This window comes from Stegodyphus dumicola, chromosome 6, assembly GCF_044657685.1.
Source record: "Stegodyphus dumicola isolate Sdum_Otavi_A_Nest chromosome 6, ASM4465768v1".
In the NCBI taxonomy this organism is placed as follows: domain Eukaryota; kingdom Metazoa; phylum Arthropoda; class Arachnida; order Araneae; family Eresidae; genus Stegodyphus; species Stegodyphus dumicola.
The window spans coordinates 102,560,841-102,580,857 of NC_140773.1; the positions used below are offsets into that span (position 1 = coordinate 102,560,841).

General features: G+C 30.9%; 1 protein-coding gene across 4 annotated transcripts in view; it reads left to right on the plus strand.

The window, feature by feature from the left end:
* Nucleotides 1-20,017, plus strand: part of Nup214 (nuclear pore complex protein Nup214) — a 272,097-nt gene that overhangs the window by 125,064 nt on the left and 127,016 nt on the right. For all 4 annotated transcript variants that reach the window (XM_085818717.1, XM_085818716.1, XM_085818718.1 and 1 more), the window contains 4 exons: nucleotides 696-755; nucleotides 3,506-3,652; nucleotides 5,978-6,240; nucleotides 15,194-15,361. In XM_085818717.1, coding sequence (XP_085674843.1) covers nucleotides 696-755; nucleotides 3,506-3,652; nucleotides 5,978-6,240; nucleotides 15,194-15,361 — 638 coding nt within the window. The remainder of the gene's footprint in view (nucleotides 1-695; nucleotides 756-3,505; nucleotides 3,653-5,977; nucleotides 6,241-15,193; nucleotides 15,362-20,017) is intronic.

Here is a 20,017-nt window from a genome sequence, read left to right on the forward strand (position 1 = left end):
GAAACCCACTCATTCTGAGCTAGAATTTTATTTTAACCATATTGCATTAGTTCTGTGCTTTCTTTGCTAGTGAGATGAGCTGCTAGTGATTCACTTCTTATTGCAAGGATATAAAAATTGTAAAAAGTTCCAGAACAAGTGTTTGGTACACCAATATATTTGTGTTGTCTCAAATGTTTGCCAGAGGGAATAAAAAGAACTATTAAAATTGGCATGACTGCAAGCTTCCTTTTTCTGCATTTTCAAACCGCCAATTTCCAAAATATTTCGTACACATGTGTCTTACCCTAACACACACGCACACACACACACTGAGCGCTCCCTGTCCCCCCTCTCTCAATTCAAGATGAAAGCAATGCCATAACCTCTTAAATTTTTTTTTTTTTTTTTTCTTTGGGATCTTTCAGTTTTTAGGAAAATTCATTCGAAGATTCTCCATTAATAATTATGGCATCTAAAACATTGAATTGTGTAGAGCACGAGAGAAGGGGAAATAGTGTAACTTCGAGTTTGCGTAAATTGGGTGTTACTGTAATCAGTTCTTTTTTGTTGCTTTTGCTACTTGTTTATCAAAATAAAGTAGTTTGTGCATCTTAATATAAGTTTAAATGATACTGTATTATATTTTATTGTTATTGTTTACACATGTTACAAAATTTATATTTTGTCTAAGTTATTATTTTTTAATTTTATAGAGTAGTACAGTCACCAAATTTGATACACAAATGACGTATATGTCAGCCATTGCTGAAGAGGTAAGCATAAGGGATTTTTGTGTTTTTTAAAATTCAGACAGGTAGTGTTTACTCTATTCATTAACTGCTGACTGAAGTTTTTTTGTATGAAACAAAGATAAAACTTTGGAAGTTCTTTTATATTTCTTATATTCTTTATTCATCAACTTTATTATGTTGATTACAAATACATCAATATTTTGTTCATTGTTTTCATGCAAGTTAATATATTAACAGGCTTTGATATAATTTATCTTGTGATCTGAATTTTAATCTGCATGAAAATAAATAAAATAAATTAAACTAAAATAAGAAAATAATAAAAAGCCGTTCTTGCTGTTTTTGATTCTTCAGTTAAAAATCAGTGTCGACCTAACCTTCCATTAGTTTTAAGTAGTGAAAGCAGAAGCAAAATCTTAAGATTTTGAATATAATAATTATGAATATGATATTGTCTCACCATTAAATAGTTTTCAAGTTTAAGAAATTTGTGAAAATTATTTCGTGTGATATCACAGCATTCATAATTTTGAGTTGCCAAAAAATTTAATTTGCTCAGGTCCATATTCAACTAAAGCTGACATTATTGGTTGATATTAGAAAATGCTATAACACACCTAGTTGATGGATATAATGTAATTTGGTCTTATCAAATTGTCTAATTATTATATAGCAACCGTCCTCAGAATCAGCAGTACATATATGGCCAAAAGATTTTGCCTCTGAAATTTTATTACTGAATTTTTTGTAGTGGAAGTATTCTCCTCTATTTTAGTAATTGAAAATATAGATAAATTATCTAGTCAGTTATACTGAAAATTTTCTTCTTTTCAATTTAACTATTAATGATAAGTTCATTTATTCTTTCCTTGCAACTCTTTATCAAGAATATTTAAATGTTCACTAAAGTAAAAAAAGAAATGCTAAATCTGTTATCCATGTATTATTTATTATACAGCTCATCGATAGTTTTATTTATTTATTTTTGGGTCATTAAAATTTTGATTTCATTTATTAAATAAATAAAAAAAACTTTTAATCCAGCATCTTTACGTAACTATTTTACCTCATTGTATTAAAAATTTTTTTTTTGAGTACTCCCTTTCAGTTTCTTTGGGTAATGCAACAAACTCAGGGATTCAGAGTTCATCTGCAGATAAAGTATGCTGTTATCGTTTCAATAAACTTATCCATCTGCAAACTTTTGGCATCTTATTTACAACAAATACATAAGTAAAATATATTCATGAGCTACATGAAATTGTTTCAGGGTCTGCCAGTTTTAGACTATAGCCCTATTCCACTGCTTTATCTTTATTCTTCCTCTTCTATAAGATGTTATAATAGTGCTAAGAATGGTAGAAATTTCTCCCCCTTAAAAATAAATAAATAAAAAATAAAAAATGTTTGTCGTAAATTGAAATTTTGAACATTTGTTTGTTAAAAACATTTATAGAATATTAAATTAAATAGAACTTCAGTGGAATTAAAAAAAGTTGAATGGGATATTTTCCTTTAAGTAAAATAGTTACCTATATCTTGCCATCCTTTTGTGATAGCCTAGCTCTGCTTGATAGTAAAATTGGTCCTGGCATCTGTGTGTTTCAAATTTATGTTGTCACAAAAAGGAATTTTATGAGAACAAAAATTTATCCTCACAAAAAGGAGAATATTGTGAGCTCATTATTTGATAATAATCTCTGACTTGAGAAACTTTCTTTCTTCCTTTTTTTCCCCCCAACCTTTGAAGATGGTTTAGAACTTTTTACTTTTGAAGCTTTTGTCTCTCTTAATTGCGAGCTCATTATTTGATAATAATCTTTGACTTGAGAAACTTTCTTTCTTCCTTTTTTTTTTTCCCCCAACCTTTGAGGATGGTTTAGAACTTTTCACTTTTGAAGCCTTTGTCTCTCTTAAACAGCTGATGCATGAATTACAACTATAATGAAATAACATTAGGCTGCAGCTTAACATTCCAGGATCTTTATATTATTTTCTAATGGTAGTGCAGAGTTTCTCTAGGTTGTTGCAATACCTATTGGCATCAGTGGTTACAGTTTTGTATTCGTATATTGCAAAATGATGGCTTCAGTTTAATATACCAGTATGTTTGTTTTATCTGTTGTATCTAATGGCCTTTGCTAAATGGCTTAAATAAGTTTTATAGTGACCAGCTGAACATTTCCTTTGTACGAAAACTTTACAACTACATTCTGAGCTTGCTTGAACATATCCATTGCAATAGGCATATCAGGGAAGAGGCTGCATGACTTGTATGTGTAAAAAATGTCTTGAGATCTGTCATTAGATGTTTTGAAAGCTACTTAATATGGCACCACTATAGAAAGAAAATGTTGCCTTAGGAATGCATCTGTCTGAGGTTATCTTTCATTTGAACAGCCTTCTATATTTTGATGTAATTACAGTATTTTTGGCTGCAACTTCATACTCTTTAATTATTTTGATGTTTCCTGAATTAACTTTTTGTTTTTAAACAAACAATAAAAAATTGAAGCATCAAAATAAATTTAGAGTAGCTTTCTTTATTATTACATTTGATTAATTTTAAATAAACAATGTGATTAATATTAAATAATTAAATGTTTTAGTTTCAACTTTTAAGTATGATTTGTTCCTTCTTATCTTCATGTATGAAATGTAAAAAAAACTTTCCTTCTTAATATAGGAAAATTCATTTTATAAATATGTATACTATATTATAAATGTTTGTTTTTCACCTTTTTTCCCCCATTATTATTTATTTTTACTAGATAAACAATTTTGAGAAAGATATAAAAGATTTACAACAATCAGCAAATTTTTTGATATGCATCGGTACTAAAGAAGAGATGACTAGTTTAAAGTCATTTACTTTGAATCTACAAGATTTTCTGAAGGATATGTCTGATACAATGCACGTAAGTTGAAAAATTTTAATTAAATATTATGTTTAATACATTAAATATTTAAATTGAAAATAGTTGGTGAAAATCATAATCATCATTAATTTCTTCTTTTTGTGAAATTATAAATTCTGTGAGTTTCTGTCCTGTTATGTTAAATGAATACTGCATATAATGAAAAAGTTTAACATATTCTTAACCTCCTTCTAGCAGCTGAGCAATAAAGCCACTGAACATTGGTAGTTCAATCTGGGTTCAAGGTAGTTTCACTACGTTTTCCATGAAGGTATCCCTTTCCATAGGCAGATAGCCCTTGCATTGCTTTGCCTCATAAGGCATTTTCTCCCTCTTTTTCAACAATGATGTAACGGTAGTGCATTCGGCGCATATTCGAGAGGTCCAGGTTCGTGTCCTGGCAAGGGCATTCTACATTTTTCACATCTACTTCAAAATAACCTAATGTCTCTACAGCTTTAATCAGTTAACTTTACTTTTAAATAAATTGTCCAAAGGTTAATAAAGCATAATGCACATTGTTCTGTAGATTGATAATGGTAAGCACTATAGAAAGAAATTTTATGGATACTAGCATTTGGTCCTTTGAAAATGTCACTGAGTATGTAATTGATTTGTTTTACTACACTGCAGCCATCTTTGTATTTATGACACAAACACATGTCCATTCTATCAAGTGCCTTTTGCTGTCAGTATCAAAATGAAACAGCCAAGTATCATCACATGTAGTGGTGCCATCAGAGCATTCTGGGCAATTCTGAGAACTTTGCTGATCATCATTACACATATTCGTGATTTTTATCATCTCTCATATCAAGAGGCTTGTAATGCTGCAAATACAAAGTTTCCTGTATCCTAATAATTAAATTAATGGTAATATGGATCCTTTTGCCATACCTGTGTACTCCATGATCTGTCTTGTGATGCATCTGGCATTTTGGATATATTTCTCAATGACATACATTTTCATATGTTGTAACAATGATCTACTTCACCACATCTGGCTTTGGATGTTGCAGTCACCACACCAAAACTTTTAAAGCCATTGACACATGTTACTTTGATTCATTATGTTGTCCCTATAGCCTAGCAATAGCTTACTGTGATTTGATGTTGTTAAGTTAGCTTTCAATCTGTAGAGGAATTTGATCACTTAATGTTGCTGCAATAAGGTTTTAATGGCCTACTTAAAAATTAGGAACTTTATATTCTGGCTTGTAATGTGCACTTCAATGCAAAAAATAAGATTGAAATTTATGGGTGCGCATTATTTGCTGGATATAAAAATGATAGCTTTAAAAAATAAGGAAAAGATGAGCATACAAAAATTAAGATTTTTACACATACCTAAATGCTATTTATTTAAAAGAAATGACATAACTTTTGAGCTTAAAAATTTTGTTATTGGTTAACGTGGTCCTCATATTCATCTTATGTTATACATTCGGGCACATCGTCGAATTCTATTTCATGTTCACCATCACTGTTACTGTCATCTATAAATAAATAATCATCTTCCTTTCCATCTAGACTGTGAGACATTAGATTGTATCATCGGATAAAGAAATGAAAAAGATTGTGTTCCTGCATTCATTTGCATTCAGTATATAAAGTGAATATACTTCGTATTGTTCAGTTTATCAAAATGCATCATATATTAAATGTTATGAATTCAATTTTATTAGTATTTATAAATTTTTTCCCATTATCATCCAGAATGTTAGGTGAAGCTCTATTTTATGTTCATATTTTACAAAACACATTTTTAATAACAGGAAAATAATAAAAATTTCTTTTGTAAGATACAAAGAGTTTGGTATCATCCATCTGCTATGAAGAAACATTTGAGAATGAAAAATGGTATTCATATAAACTTTTAGCGAAATGCAAGAGACCTCTAATAAAATGTCTGAATTGTGAAAAAGATGTGGGGATTTTATAAAACTGGAGGCAGATGAACTTAAATAATCAGAATGCTTTTCAGAATTTTAGCCATGATTTTCTTGTTTATTTTTTAGTGTTATGAGCTCTCACATTGCATTCATAATTACTTTTTTTTAAGAGCTTAAAGATCCTTCATAACTATCCAGAGTTTGGACAAATTGATGAGTCCAAAGTCATATGTTTCTTGCACATAACTTCTTTTTTAAATTACCAATATAGAAATTTTGATCTCTTCATGCCTTTTACTATGTATAATGTTATTTCTGAAGAAAGCCTTTTAACTGCACATATTGATCTAAAATATTTGAAGAACTGAACTGAAAATAAATTTTTACAGTTTTGTGTAATATTTGTCTCTCTCTCTTTCTTTTTTCTTTTCAGTCTCTGAATAGTGATTTTCATTCTTTAAAAAATGTACTTCTTGAGAGTTTTGTCATGGTTGAAGAAGCTAATTCTCGAGAAAGACGCAAAAATGATCACTCCTATATCTCAATGCTTAAAGATCGAGCGTTAGATCCCATGACAGCTAAACGCATGCAGAAAATAAATCAGCTTTATCAGTATTTGCATAATCAGTTACGAGAAGTAAATGATAAAATGGACCGAGATTGGGTTGAATTTTTAGAAAAAAAGAAAAATAAAAAGTAAGTGTCCCATATTTTTATTTATTAGATTTATGTAATATCTCAAATTATTCTAGTTTCTCTTGCAGTTATGAGCTTAAAATATTAGCAGATAATATGAAATTGCATTCTTATTTGTCTCAATGATGTCAGTGTTAAAAACTGAAAACAGAAAAAAAATTCTGTTTAGTTTAAATTTTATTCTTATGTATTTATTGAAAAGAGGAGGCAGTTGATAAAAACTTGACAAATTGGAAATTTAGGAAAGGTTGTACAATATTAGGTACTCTTCTGTTATCGGGGCCAGATTCAGAAATATATGCATGTATATATAGATGCATGTGTTCATGTATGCATGTATCAGGTAACAAAGCTAGTTCGTGCGGTTTTTGAGAACAATTACTTTTGGTACATTAGTGTGGTTTGTTTGATTCTAACGATGCCACATGTTTACATTCCTTTCAAACCTTATTAAGTGGAGAGTTTTTCAGTAAATCACAGGTTTTGCTGTTGGTTTTGTAGGAAGTGCAGTCTTCAAGAGAACGTGCCATTGGGAAAGATTTTCAGGTCTATTTTGCTTTACAAGTAAAAATTAGGAAACAAGCTGCAGAGGCCATGAGAAGAATATGCTCTGCATTTGGAGAGATGTCAGTGGGTGAACGGACTGCTCAAAAGTGTTTCAGCCAATTATTTTCCACTGACAAGAGCCTTGAAGACTAGTCTTGTGTTGTTCGTCTATCCACCCTCGAAAAGTCCAGATGAAGGAGGAAATCAAGCAGAATCCTCATCAAACCTGTCAGAAGTTTGCACACAGGTTTAGAGTATCTGACAAAACAATTCGATTGTATTTTCATAACCTCGGGATGATATGGAAACTAAGCAAGTGGGTTCATGTCCTTTCCATGGAAAACAAGCTCCAACTGTTGAACATCTGCTTCTCATTGCTGTCGTGCTATAATAATGCCTCATTCCTGGGCCAAATCTTGACATCTGAAAAACGGATCATATATGGTAACCAGAAATGGAAACATTGCTGGTCGACTTCTAGTTTGATCTCATTGGCCACTACACGGGACATTTACCAAAAGAAGGTAATGCTGAGTGTTTGGTGGACCATTAATGGCATACCTCACTATGAATACCTAGAAAGCAGAAAAATCTGAACAGCCAAGCTTTACTTGTCACAGCTGCAAAGAGTTCTGCACCACTGCACTAGAAGTAGCCAGCACTGGTCAACAGAAGAGGAATTCTCCTTCTGTACTATAATGCCAGACCTGATACAGCAAAAGTGACTAGAGGTGATCAACACACTCGGCTGGGAAGACTATTACCTGTTTTTGGCCGTGAATAACCATGTGTGAGAACAACAGGTCTGAACAACAGGTTTTTAAAATAGAATATTAGGAAAGGGGACCCATAAAAAATGAGTTCTGTATTATTTTCAGAATTGTTATGGTTGGACATTTTGTGCAAATTCTTTTAAATGCATTTCTATAGCATAGCATTAACAATTCAGTAATTTGTATTTTTAGACTTAATGGTACAATTTTATTTAGTATCTTTTTAGTAACAGTTAGAAAGCAGTTACCTTAATTATAATCTTCTTTGTTATAATAATTTTTATCTGAATTCAAAAGTTCAGTATATTTATAAGTTGTTGAAATTTTTTATCATTATTTTTTTCTTTCTTTCGTTCTTGCAAAATTTATCATTAGATCATAATTATTAATGGGATTTCTTTTACATTTATGGTTAACCTTCAGGTGCTGGAACTAAATTAATATTTATTCTTTAACAAGCAATATTTATTTATTTTATTATTATTATTTTTATACAAGCTTAAAACTATATCAAACAGAAGTGTGCTTCTAGATCAGAATTAAATATAGGTAAAAATAAACATTATACTGATGTTAGTTTAATAGGAAAATTATGTAGATTTTGATGAAGATTGGCACCAAGTCCTTTTTCTTTTTAACCTTTTAATTGTCAAGTAATTTTGATGATTTGGGTGCATAAATTGTCAATTTTTTTATTTCAAAAATGAAATGTTTGCCTCGCAGTCAAAAAAATAAAAAAAATGCCATGCACTTTGAACTTTAACCTCTATCCTTTGAAACCTTCAGTAAAATGCTGCCATCTGTTGAACTGAAGCCAAAATAAACTTCTCACACTATATATTTGGGTATAACAATACAATGCACTCAAAAAAAAAAAAAAAAAAAAAAAAAAAAATTAGCCCGAGTAATACTCGGGCGTGACATTTTGGAATATCAGTGCTGTGCCCGAGATTATTTCGGGCATGACAGTTAAAAGGTTAAGGAGCAAAAATCGAATGTCAGTTTAACCACTTCACTATTTCCTCCAAGACAGATTCATCAATTTGAAAACTGTCCTCAGTAACTTTGAATCTTAATACAATATATGTATAAACCAAAAATTCATAATAATTCATAATAAGAAAACTTTCCATATACCTTCTCCAAGGAACAGAAATTCAATTTAAAACCATGAAATAGGAAAAGAAAATAATTTTTGGTCAGTATTTTAATTAGTATTTTCTAGACCTCATTTGTTTTAAAAATATAAAAATCTGCTCAGAAAAATATTTAATTGCAAAAATAACAAATTCAAAAGTAAATATTTTAAGTAAAGAAAAAGTAGCTGTTGTCATTGATTGCAGATTAATCGACTTATCAAGGATATATAGGGGATAAAAAAGAAGAAAAGACATAGCATTGCTAGGCTTAGAATGTAGCTCCATACTGAAGAGGAAGAGTACTGATTGCTTAGAATACTGAAATACTGACAGGTTTTAATTCCATTTTTATTTAAATTCACATTTAGAGCCACAGTTCACTTGGCACTCTAATTGTGCCTATTTTCAGAACATTTACATTTTTGAATACAGTTGCAACAAGGACAAAACACAGCGAAACGACGTCTAAACAACAACACAGTTACAAGCAAATTAAGCATAAATCAAATATGACAGCTCACCAAAGAGGCGGATTAGTTTACAAAGGTTTCAATTCTCAGAGTCTAGGTTGCAAAGTAACTACTTCAGCAGCGTTATGCAAGCTTTATGGCATAGATTAATCTAGAAATGATGCAGTCCAGAAATATCATTATTATTTTTAGAATAAGGAAGAAATAACCAAATTAAAAAGGAGCAATTAAAAGGCTATTATTAAATTAAATTATGAAGCTGATTTACATATTTTTTAACTTCCATATATATGCATATATACACAATTATTTTGATTTAAGATGGCCATTGGCCTGATGATATTATTTAAATTATTAAAGTTGTTCAAAGCCACTGACAGCACTTCAAGCCGATGGATCTGTATCAAAAAATGGTGAATTTTATTCCACCATCAAAATATTGTTTTTGCAGTGCTCAGAATTCATGTGCAGTAATATTTCTGTCTCTGTTGCATTGAGTTATGTAACCTGCCTCAAACATTAGATTTCTGACCCTTCCCATTTAGACATGCTAGTAGAGAGGGAAAGGTACTGAGTTTGTGTGCATGTTATTAAGAGAGAAATTCATGGACAATGTACAGACTCTCATAAAAGGCACTATGATATAGACTATTAGATATATATATTTGCATGTGACACATGTGACAAGTTGTTGATTATTTTGTAATCCGTATTTATTGAATATTTTAATATTTATGCATCTGTCCTAATTTGGCGAGGTGAACAATGACTCCCAAAAGGTGAATCTATACACCAGCACAGGAATAAACAAAAGAATTTTCTCTTGAAGCAAAAATGAAACCAGCCATCATTATCAAGTAGTAGTTGGTTGGTTACAACACTGCATATTTTGTGAGGTTGTGAATGCAGATTCAAAGATAGCCTTTTCATTCTATAAGTGATTAGATTCTTGTCAGTATTCTATCTTCACTGCTGATAAAAGGAACTTTTGAGACATTCCCCCCCACTCGAATAATTATTACATGCAAAAAATAAATTGTTTCGTATATTTAAAGGGTCAAAAATAGGTTTATGTTAACTCTTGATAGAAATGTAGTTGGTAATTACAGATTGTTTGGCATGTATAATTTATTTCTCAGAGAATTCGTATGCTGGCAAGAACAGGTATAGCTTTCCAGTGGTTTGAAAGTCAAATTTAAGACCTGAACAATTGCTTCTTGTGTTCAAAGATCAACTTGAGGCCTCATTCAATTGAAACAGTGATAATCACTCAAACAGCGATCATTGCATCCAGAATTAGTGATCACTTTTGAAAACGAATGATTTTTCATATTCAATTGAAACACTTCTCTACCAGTCGAACTTGTAGGGGTTGCCAGAGGTTACTTGATGCTGTTTATCACTTGGTGAGAAGTTGCGTTGTTTTTGAAATAACCAATGATAGAGCTACTAGATATGCAGGCTGACTCTTCGTAACCGCTCGTTAGGGTTGCAGTTCAGGTTTGGTGTGCCCTCTTTGGCTTTTCAGCACTGTTTCAAAGTTTTATCCATGAAAAGCCTTCAAAGGGTATCATTTTAATTCCTTTATGAAAATAGCTAACCTAAAAGACACATTCCATTCACATAAATCACATACATGTGAAAAATATAGGTAAAGTATATTTTATATGCATACTTGAAAAAAAAAAAAAAAAGTGATTCAAAAGACATTTTAGAGCAAAAGAAAAACAAAATGTACACTATAGCTAACAACTCAAAAAAATGTAATATATTGTAAAAGAAAAATTATGTAATACATAATGGTATAAACTAAATACATAAAACTATAAAGAATAATGTTCATAACTAAAATACCAACACACATCACATTATGGTACATTAACATTGCTATGAAACGAAGGATATTTAGTTAGAAACATACCTTTTGTATTTATTTGATAACACAAAAGAGTAAAACATAAAGATGACAAGAAAATATGAAAACAGGTTATACAATTTAAGAAACAATAAGAAATCTTTTAAGTTATTGCAATGAATAAGACACTGATTAAGTAAATATCATTTTTTCATTCTTTTACATCAATAATAAGTTTTTCATTAAAAATTTTAGCAGGGAATGCCAAAACAGATTTATTATTGGTGCCTTTGATGCAAGGTCACACAAAAATAAACTTGATTTAGTAAATTTCTGAAAACATTAAAATCAAAAGTATTAAATTACAGTAACATATACAGTCAAAATTCGTTAATTCGGACACCCATAATCCGGAATGATCTATAATCCGAACCTCAAAGCTACAAACTTTCTGCGCATGCGTCGCGCGTAAGACCTTTACAGCTGCGAATTTTCGTGTGCGCGTGCGCAAAATACGTTTACGAATGCACGTTTAATGTATAACGGACGGTATAAGCTAAGCTCTAATTATCTATTTCAGTTAATGTTGCAGATTGCGTTGTTCCTTAATCTTCGAATTGGATCCGACTTATTATTTTTTGTAGACTGTTAGAGCAATTTTATAAAAGTAAGCTTGAACTTTCGATTATGTCAAATAGAATTTCCGATTTATATTTACTAATATGTAACGGATCTACAAAGCTAAAGAATGTTTCGGAGTCCATTACGCAAGAAGTGGAATTGCTGCAAAAAATGAATAAAGGCATATCCTTTGTTTATCTAAACTTTAACGTATGTTTATCTAAACTTTGTTTATCTTTAACGCTACGCGTGCGCAATTAATTGGAAGTTGTTCTGTCAGCACTATCCTTATCTTCAGGGCAGATGTTTTTATTTTATTTGGCTTCTAATTGCTTACTAAATGTAGTATTTCATTTCGATGTACTCTGTCTTTGATATGATTTAAATCAAATGCCTCGTCATTATAATTTGCTTCCGATAGCGAAGAAAGTAACAGAGGTTATTGAAAACGAAAAAATTTCGATTGACAAATTAGTCGGTATTCTCAACACAGCAATTATAGGACTTGAAAAGCGGAACTTTGTAACTGAACAAGAAATTATGTCTATTTATAGAATTAAAGAGAATGTATTATCACATAAAAAACGAAGCAACTTAAACAACTTACATTGAAAGAAATGTTTAGTAAAGTAAACAAATAAATATTAAGCTTTTTTTTTTTTTTTTGTAAATTTTGATACACTTTAGATCATAATTGTTCTTTATTTCGTAAATTACGGTTTCATATTTTTAATTTTATAATTTCTGCATGCCATTTTACCAGATTTAAACTGATGATCTATAATCCGGAATCGCAGAAGTCCCGACGAGTCCGGATTAACGACTTTTGACTGTATTATTAAATTATTTTAATTACACATTAAGGAAGAAATTCTCTGAATGAAATTGAGTGACTAGGCTTGTACAGCATTTTAAAACATATTTCATGTTCATATATTGGAAATAAATTGACAGGAATTGCAGTTAAATGGAAGAGCTGGAAATATAGTCTACGTGATGTATAAAATAAGGTCAAAATTATTCGTTAAATACTTAAACTGATGCTTACTTTCTTCAAAATGAATATATTTATGTTACTTTAAAGGAAAATTATATAATGCATAATTTTAATCATATTATCCGATGTTTACATTTTTCTAACATTGGGGCCAACTGACAGATTTAGCGACAATATAACGGAGTAAAAAAATAACATACGATTTTAAACCATGAATCCCACATTAAAATTTAAATAAAAAAGCACACTTCATAGTTACAATCACACACAAAATTGAAATCAAATGTAAAATATAATTCTTTAAGCTTTATCTGTTCCCGATAATAACAATAAAAAAAATCACATTAGCATCGACTTATCGAAATTGGTATCTGTGTTTTGACTATAGAGACACATTCTACAATTCATTTTGTACAAATAAATCATATCATTAATTAGCAATACTTAAAATGCACATTTCGCTGAAACATGACCATTTATTTTTTTAATAATTAGGAAAACATATGAAGCTGAACTTGTAGAGACATTAGGTATTTTGGAAGCAGAAAAGATGAAGAATTAGCAACCGCCTTCACCGGGAATCGAACCACGGACCTCTGGAATACCAGCCCAGCGTGCTACCGTTACATCACGAAGGCACGCTAGGGAAGTGGGAGAAATACCTTATAAACTTACTTCAAAAGCGCGCGGTTGTGTGCTCAGAATCCATTGCAATGGGCAAAAATTAATTACCCATTTTCTTCATATTTCTTCATTTCTCAGGAAACAGAACATACTAAATTTATTTCTGGAATGATATGAATAATTTGATGCAGTGCGCATCCACCCATATTTCTCAGAATTAAGTTGCAATCTATCAATACAAATGTAAACAACACAACACTAAATCAATATCCGCTAGCAACAAGTGCCCTTTATTTGGATCCAACACAGGTGATGTATCGGCTGCCCTTGCTAGGATCCTTATATGCCCTATACTTTAATATAAATTGCTGCTCACCCAGTAGATCTAAAGCATTTTTCTTAGCACAGTTGAATTCTGCCCTCATGAAAACACAAACAACACAGCCGCCATATTGATTTGATTGTTTTCCACTGTGGAATGATGGGTTCGGAGTGATCGCTACGAGAATATGAGCTCATAGTGATTGTTATGTTTCAATTGAATACCAAAACAGCAAAATCAATCGCAAGTGATGATGTATGATGACTAACGATCACTAATTGTTTCAATTGAATGATGCTTAGTCATTTCATTTAGACCTCAGCACTATGAAGTCAGTGTATGAAATAAAGACTGTGGGAGACTTAAAAGTTTTTTTTTTTTTCAACTTTTCCTCACCATTTATATATATTAGTTTTTAGTTCATGTCAATCTTAAAATTCATGTTGGGAGCAGTATTAAATAATAACTCTTTCACATAATCCAAGTTATAAAAACCTGATTCTTGTGTATTATCCCACCAACTGTAAAGTTGTCACCAAGCAGCACGATTTGGTGCCAGTTATGAATAAGAATGATATAACAACACTCTCACAGCATCTGAACTTTTGTTAGATGTAAACCCAACTGATTTCTGATAAGCCATGTTTTGTTTTTGTTTTTATGAGCTAGAATATGAATTAGCTTTTATTGCTTTATTTTTCCTTGCATATTTTGGGGAAGATTGATTAAAATTTGGGCCTTCCTTCTATGGAGCATGAAATAATGGATTATTTACAAAGTTGTGAAATCTTATCTTATCTTTTTTTTTTTTTTTTTTTTTTTTTTTTTTTAAGTGTGTATTAATGGACACAGTATGATCACTTGAATATGGCTGAGGAAATAGTAATAGGTTTTAACAAAAACCTGCAAGAAATTTGTACTTAAAGCATTTTAAGCAGAGCTTCTGGTAAAAATGGAGGACCTAACAAAGTAGTAGAAAGGGATGAAAGACTTTTTATAAAGCTCAGAAAGTTGTGGGTCAAATATTGATTGGTTAATGAAGAGGTATCAAATCCTTCTGAGTTCTGCTAGAATGGTTTACACAATTTCAGGAAGATCTCTGCCACCTTTCATGGTAGTCAACTTTTATGGTTGATAGGATGATATATAAGAATCTAAAAGCCGTATTTATTTAAATAACAAATTTCTGTCTTATACAGTCTTTTAAATTAAGGAGAAAATTATTCTGTATTTGTTCATTGTTATATTGACAATGTTATTTTAATGACAAATGGAAAGTTGTTTTAATGACTAACGAGTGTGGTATTTGAATGAAAAGCAAATATATTTACTAATAATTGTGAAAAAGTATAAAATACTCGTAGAGATTTCAAAGAGTTAAAATTTAACAATTTTAATATTTAAAATTACTGTTTAAATTAAAGGTTTTCAGTAACATTAAGAATGTGTGCTGGTAACAAAAAAGTGAACAGAATGTTTAATCTTATTATGCATCATTCATTGACAGGAATAAAAAACTATAATGAACTGTAATGTTGTTTGAATATGAAATTAAATGCTTTACATAATTTCTTACAGGTTTTTAATATATATTATTTCACTATAGGGCTGTTCGCCAAGTATCCTCGACAGAAGCAATTTACAAAACAATAGTGAATAATCAAAAAATAATACATAATTTGAGAAACAATGTTGATTACATTTCTAAAAAAGTTGCTGAGAAGAAGATTGAAAATATATCTAAAAGAAGAAATCGAGTAACATATAATAAAAGGTATAATTATTTATTTTTTATTTAATTAATTAATTTTTGTGAAAATGGTTAAGGTTTATTATTTGGAAGAAATATTATGGAGGAAAAATAAATGTAGCTTGAATAAAAATCCATTTAAACAGAATGTAGCCGCTGCTTTTAAATAACATCTAACACAGCTTGATTGGTAATATGTGTTTGTGTGTGTGTATAAGGTAAATTAATCTAATTAAAGCAGCACTAACACTGTCCTTGCTTGCATTTGTGTCAAGAATAAATGGTTTGTCAAGCTGAGGATACATCAGGATTATTGCAGGTTTTGAAGCCTCCTTTAGTTTAAAAACTGCATCCTCACCTTCTTTTGAGCACAGGAACTTTCACATGTCCTTTGCCAGTCTGTGAAGCAGTCTTGTAGTGAAAGAAAAGTCCTTCACAAACATTTTGTAGTAAGTGCAAAGCCTGAGAAAACTTCTCAGCTTAATGGACATTTTCAGGGCATCTGTCTTTGTCGTCAGACACTTTTTCTGGTTCCATATGTACACCTTTAGCAGAGATGATATGTCATTTCATGTCTGAACAATTTACATTTGGCAGAACTTAACTTTAGACTGGCTTCCTTTAATTTCTGAAGACCTTCCTAATATTTTCTAAATGTTGTTTAAAACTTTTCCCGACGACGACGATGTCATCAAGCTATATCAGATGGAATTCATAAGCAGTCACTGTAGTCTTCATGGGAAATTTGAATGTTGCCGGCGTGCTACATAATCCAAATGTCATCACCTTAAACTGCCAAAGTTCTTGTCTGGTAGATATGCCATCTTTTCTTGATCATTAGGATGTATCTCTGCCTGCCAATATCCACTGCTTAAATCATGTGTCAAAAACAACTTGCCACCACAAAGAGTGTTCAGAATGTTGTCAGTTCACAGCAGGATATAGCTATAATTCTTTTTCATATCATTCAACTAATGGTCAGTGCAAAATCTAGTTGAACCATCCTTCTTTCTGACTTTGCATATCCTTCGGAAGTTTTCTTACCTAATCCTGTTTAGCAATAAACATCTTAGTTGCTGCTTGATTGGCGGATGATCTCCCATATCAGTTTTATGATGTGTCAAACTGGGTCATTATGCCAGTAGGTGTGCACGAGGAAACATGCTGAAATTCTTGAATGACACATTCTTTAGCATTCCTCTCTTCATTTCTTAGTCGTACATTCTACAGTAACTGTGATGTTAGGCTCTTTGAAGACACAGCGACTGGAGGACTATTGGTCTATTTAAGGCAGGTCAGTGGAATACATGCTACAACTACTTTATCTTATTAATGAATTTCACCTTATCACTTACATTGGCAAGTCTCGCCAAGGATGACTGTCCTTGCTAGGTCAACCCCTGCTAAGGCTATTAGTACTCCTTTTGGCCTGTTACAATTCTTAAGGTATTCCATTGGGCCATATCAGAAATTTCTTTTTGTAGCTATGGAGCATATCTCCCTTTAGGCAAATAGCCCTTGAGTGTTTGCCAAAATCAAGTAAACCAAACCCATGATCGGATCAGTCGGCTGCCAAGTTTGGTGACTTTTTACAATTTCTCACCAAATTTAGCAACGAAATTTAGTCGCCAAAACCTTCGGCAGCTTTACATTATCTTGCCAGTTTGGAGAGAGAGAGCCAGCTCAATGTTAAATTACCTCAATGTTAAATGGACTTATCCCAATAATCTTATTTTTCTGGTGAAGCTTTGCATTCTTGAAGCCTTTTATTTTAATTTTATATGAGAGAATACTACAATTTACATATAATTTCAATAAAATTATTTTACATATATACAGAATTCGTAACAGTATGAATTCTTTTGTTGTGCATTTGATTTTCAAATACCTTTTCTGAAATTTAACCAAGATAAGAAGTATTATAAAAGAGAATTTCTGAATTACTTTTTAGCAAAAGCAAAATTGCTACTGTAATTATGTAAAACTTTACATAGTTTAGCGATTAATCAAGATTTTGGAGATTTCAAGATGAATTTATCTACAAAAACTTAGGTTTGGTGATTTGTGAGTTTCATGATGATTATTTTAACAAATATTAAATAGTTATTATATCATAAAAATAACACAATATATTAAAATTTTGTTTTTCAGGAAAATGGTTTAGTACAAAGTCCATAATAGATCATCAATTTAAATCTGGTAAGATGGCATGCAGAAATTATATAATTAAAAATATGAAACCGTAATTTATGAAATAAAGAGCAATTATGACCTAAAGGGTGTCAAAATAAAAAAAAAAAAAAAAAAAAAAAAGCTTAATATTTATTTGTTTACTTTATTAAACATTTCTTTCAATGTGAGTTGTTTAAGTTGCTTCGTTTTTGTGCTAATACTTTCTCTTTAATTCTATAAAGAAGCATAATTTTGTGTTCAGTTACAATGTTCCACTGTTCAAGTCCTGTAATTGCTGTGTCGAGAAAACCGAGTAACATGTCAATCGAAACTTTTTTCGTTTTCAATAACCTCTCTGTCACTTTTATCACTATCAGAAGCTCGCATGGGTAAACGCTTTACTGGCTTTACGTGCATGCGCATGCATGAAACCTTTACGTGCATGCGTAAGTTTGTGGCTTTGAGGTCCGGATTATAGATCATTCCGAATAATGGACGTCCGGATTACGGACTTTGTACTGTATTAGTTTTATTTCCATCTGCCTTGTTTTAAAATATAGGTAAGATATTTATTCATTTTCATGATTTTCAAATATCTTGATTCTGAAATTAACGAAGGTAAGAAATATTATAAAAGGTAATTTCTGAATAACTTTCAGGCAAAATCAAAATTGCTACTGTAATTATGTAAAACTTTATATTGTTTATCTAGTTTTTTATGATAATTTTTTTTTCTGCAACTATTTCAAAATAATCAGATATGTCTTAACTTTCTCTAAAACTCATTTTTCACTTTTTGCATACTAGTTACCAAAAAACGTCGATTTTTCAAAAATCTTCAAATTATTCATAAATCTTCTGATGATTCACATATTTTAATGAATAAAAGTGCTGAAAACCCTATTACTAAATGAAAAATGTATTACTATAGAATAGACTATTTTGAAGCAAGATTGTGATGGGTTTTTTGTATTTTTGGAAAAAACAGTGAAAACTGAAGTCATCTGAATTTTATATAATACTTAATTGTTTTCTGAATTTTAAACGGCACCAAGAGCTCATATGCTTAGAATTGATGCTTGATGGTTTGGTCATGGTTTTTGCTAAAAGCTTCAAGTAGGGTTGCTGCTTTAGTGCAGTTTATGAACGAGAAGGCTGTTTGAATAATGTGGCTTGTAATACAGCCAAAAGTTGTTAATCCGGACTCGTCGGGACTTCGGCAATTCCGGATTATCGATTTTTCCGGATTATAGATCATTAGTTTAAGTCTGGTAAGATGGCATGCAGAAATTATAAAATTAAAAATATGAAACCGTAATTTATGAAATAAAGAACAATTATGATCTAAAGGGTATCAAAATTTACAAAAAGAAAAAGCTTAATATTTGTTTACTTTATTAGACATTTCTTTCAGTGTAAGTTGTTTAAGTTGCTTCGTTTCAGGTGATAATACTTTCTCTTTAATTCTGTTAAACAGACATAATTTCTTGTTTAGTTACAAAGTTCCGCTGTTCAAGTCCTATAATTGCTGTGTCGAGAATACTGACTAATTTGTCAGTCGAAATTTTTTCGTTTTTAATAACCTATGTGTCACTGCGCTGTGTAGTCCCCCCCTCCCCCCGCAGAGCAGCGTGAAATTGATAAACATATTTCGTAATGATTAGATAATCAAAGGATATGCCTTTATCCATTTTTTGCAGCAATTCCACTTTCTGTTTAATGGACTTTGAAACATACTTTCGCTTTATAGATCCTTTACATATTAGTAAATATATATCAAAAATTCTATTTGACATAATCGAAAGTTCAAGCTTACTTTTATAAAATTGCTCTAACAATCTGCAAAAAATAATAAGCCGGATCCAATTGGAAGATTAAGGAACAACGCAATTTGCAACATTAACTGAATTAGATAATTTTAGCTTAGCTTATACTGTCCGTTATACATTAAACGCACATGCGTAAATGTATTATGCGCATGCGCACACACATATTTGCAGCCATAAAGGTTGATGCAAAAGCAAAGTTTAAAGTAGTAAAATTAAACTTTTAGCAAAAGTAGCAATAGAAGCTTGTGCAGACATTGAAGACAAAAGTTTTAAACTTAACCAATTTATGAACAATATATAAAGATAAAAACACAATGAATAAATTTAATCAATATCAGAAACTTAAAGAGTATAACATAATCATTATCAAAATTAAACTTAGTTGATAATCCATTAACCCCAAAGGTTTTTCCTTTAAAGAATGTTACACTATTAAAGTCACAGTAAATATTTTACCTGATCTTCAAATACTGGCATTCAATATGCAAAAAACATATCACTAAACAGAAAATACGCGGTTTTAATGAAATTTGCTTCACTATCATTAAGTCCATGCTTCGTGGTCAAGAAGGCACCTGGAAAAATTTAAATTAAATCCTTGAGAGCACTTGAACCGGCAAAATGCCGCTCACTGTAGTTACACACGAGAAATCACAGCCTGTGCAACATCACCGCTAAT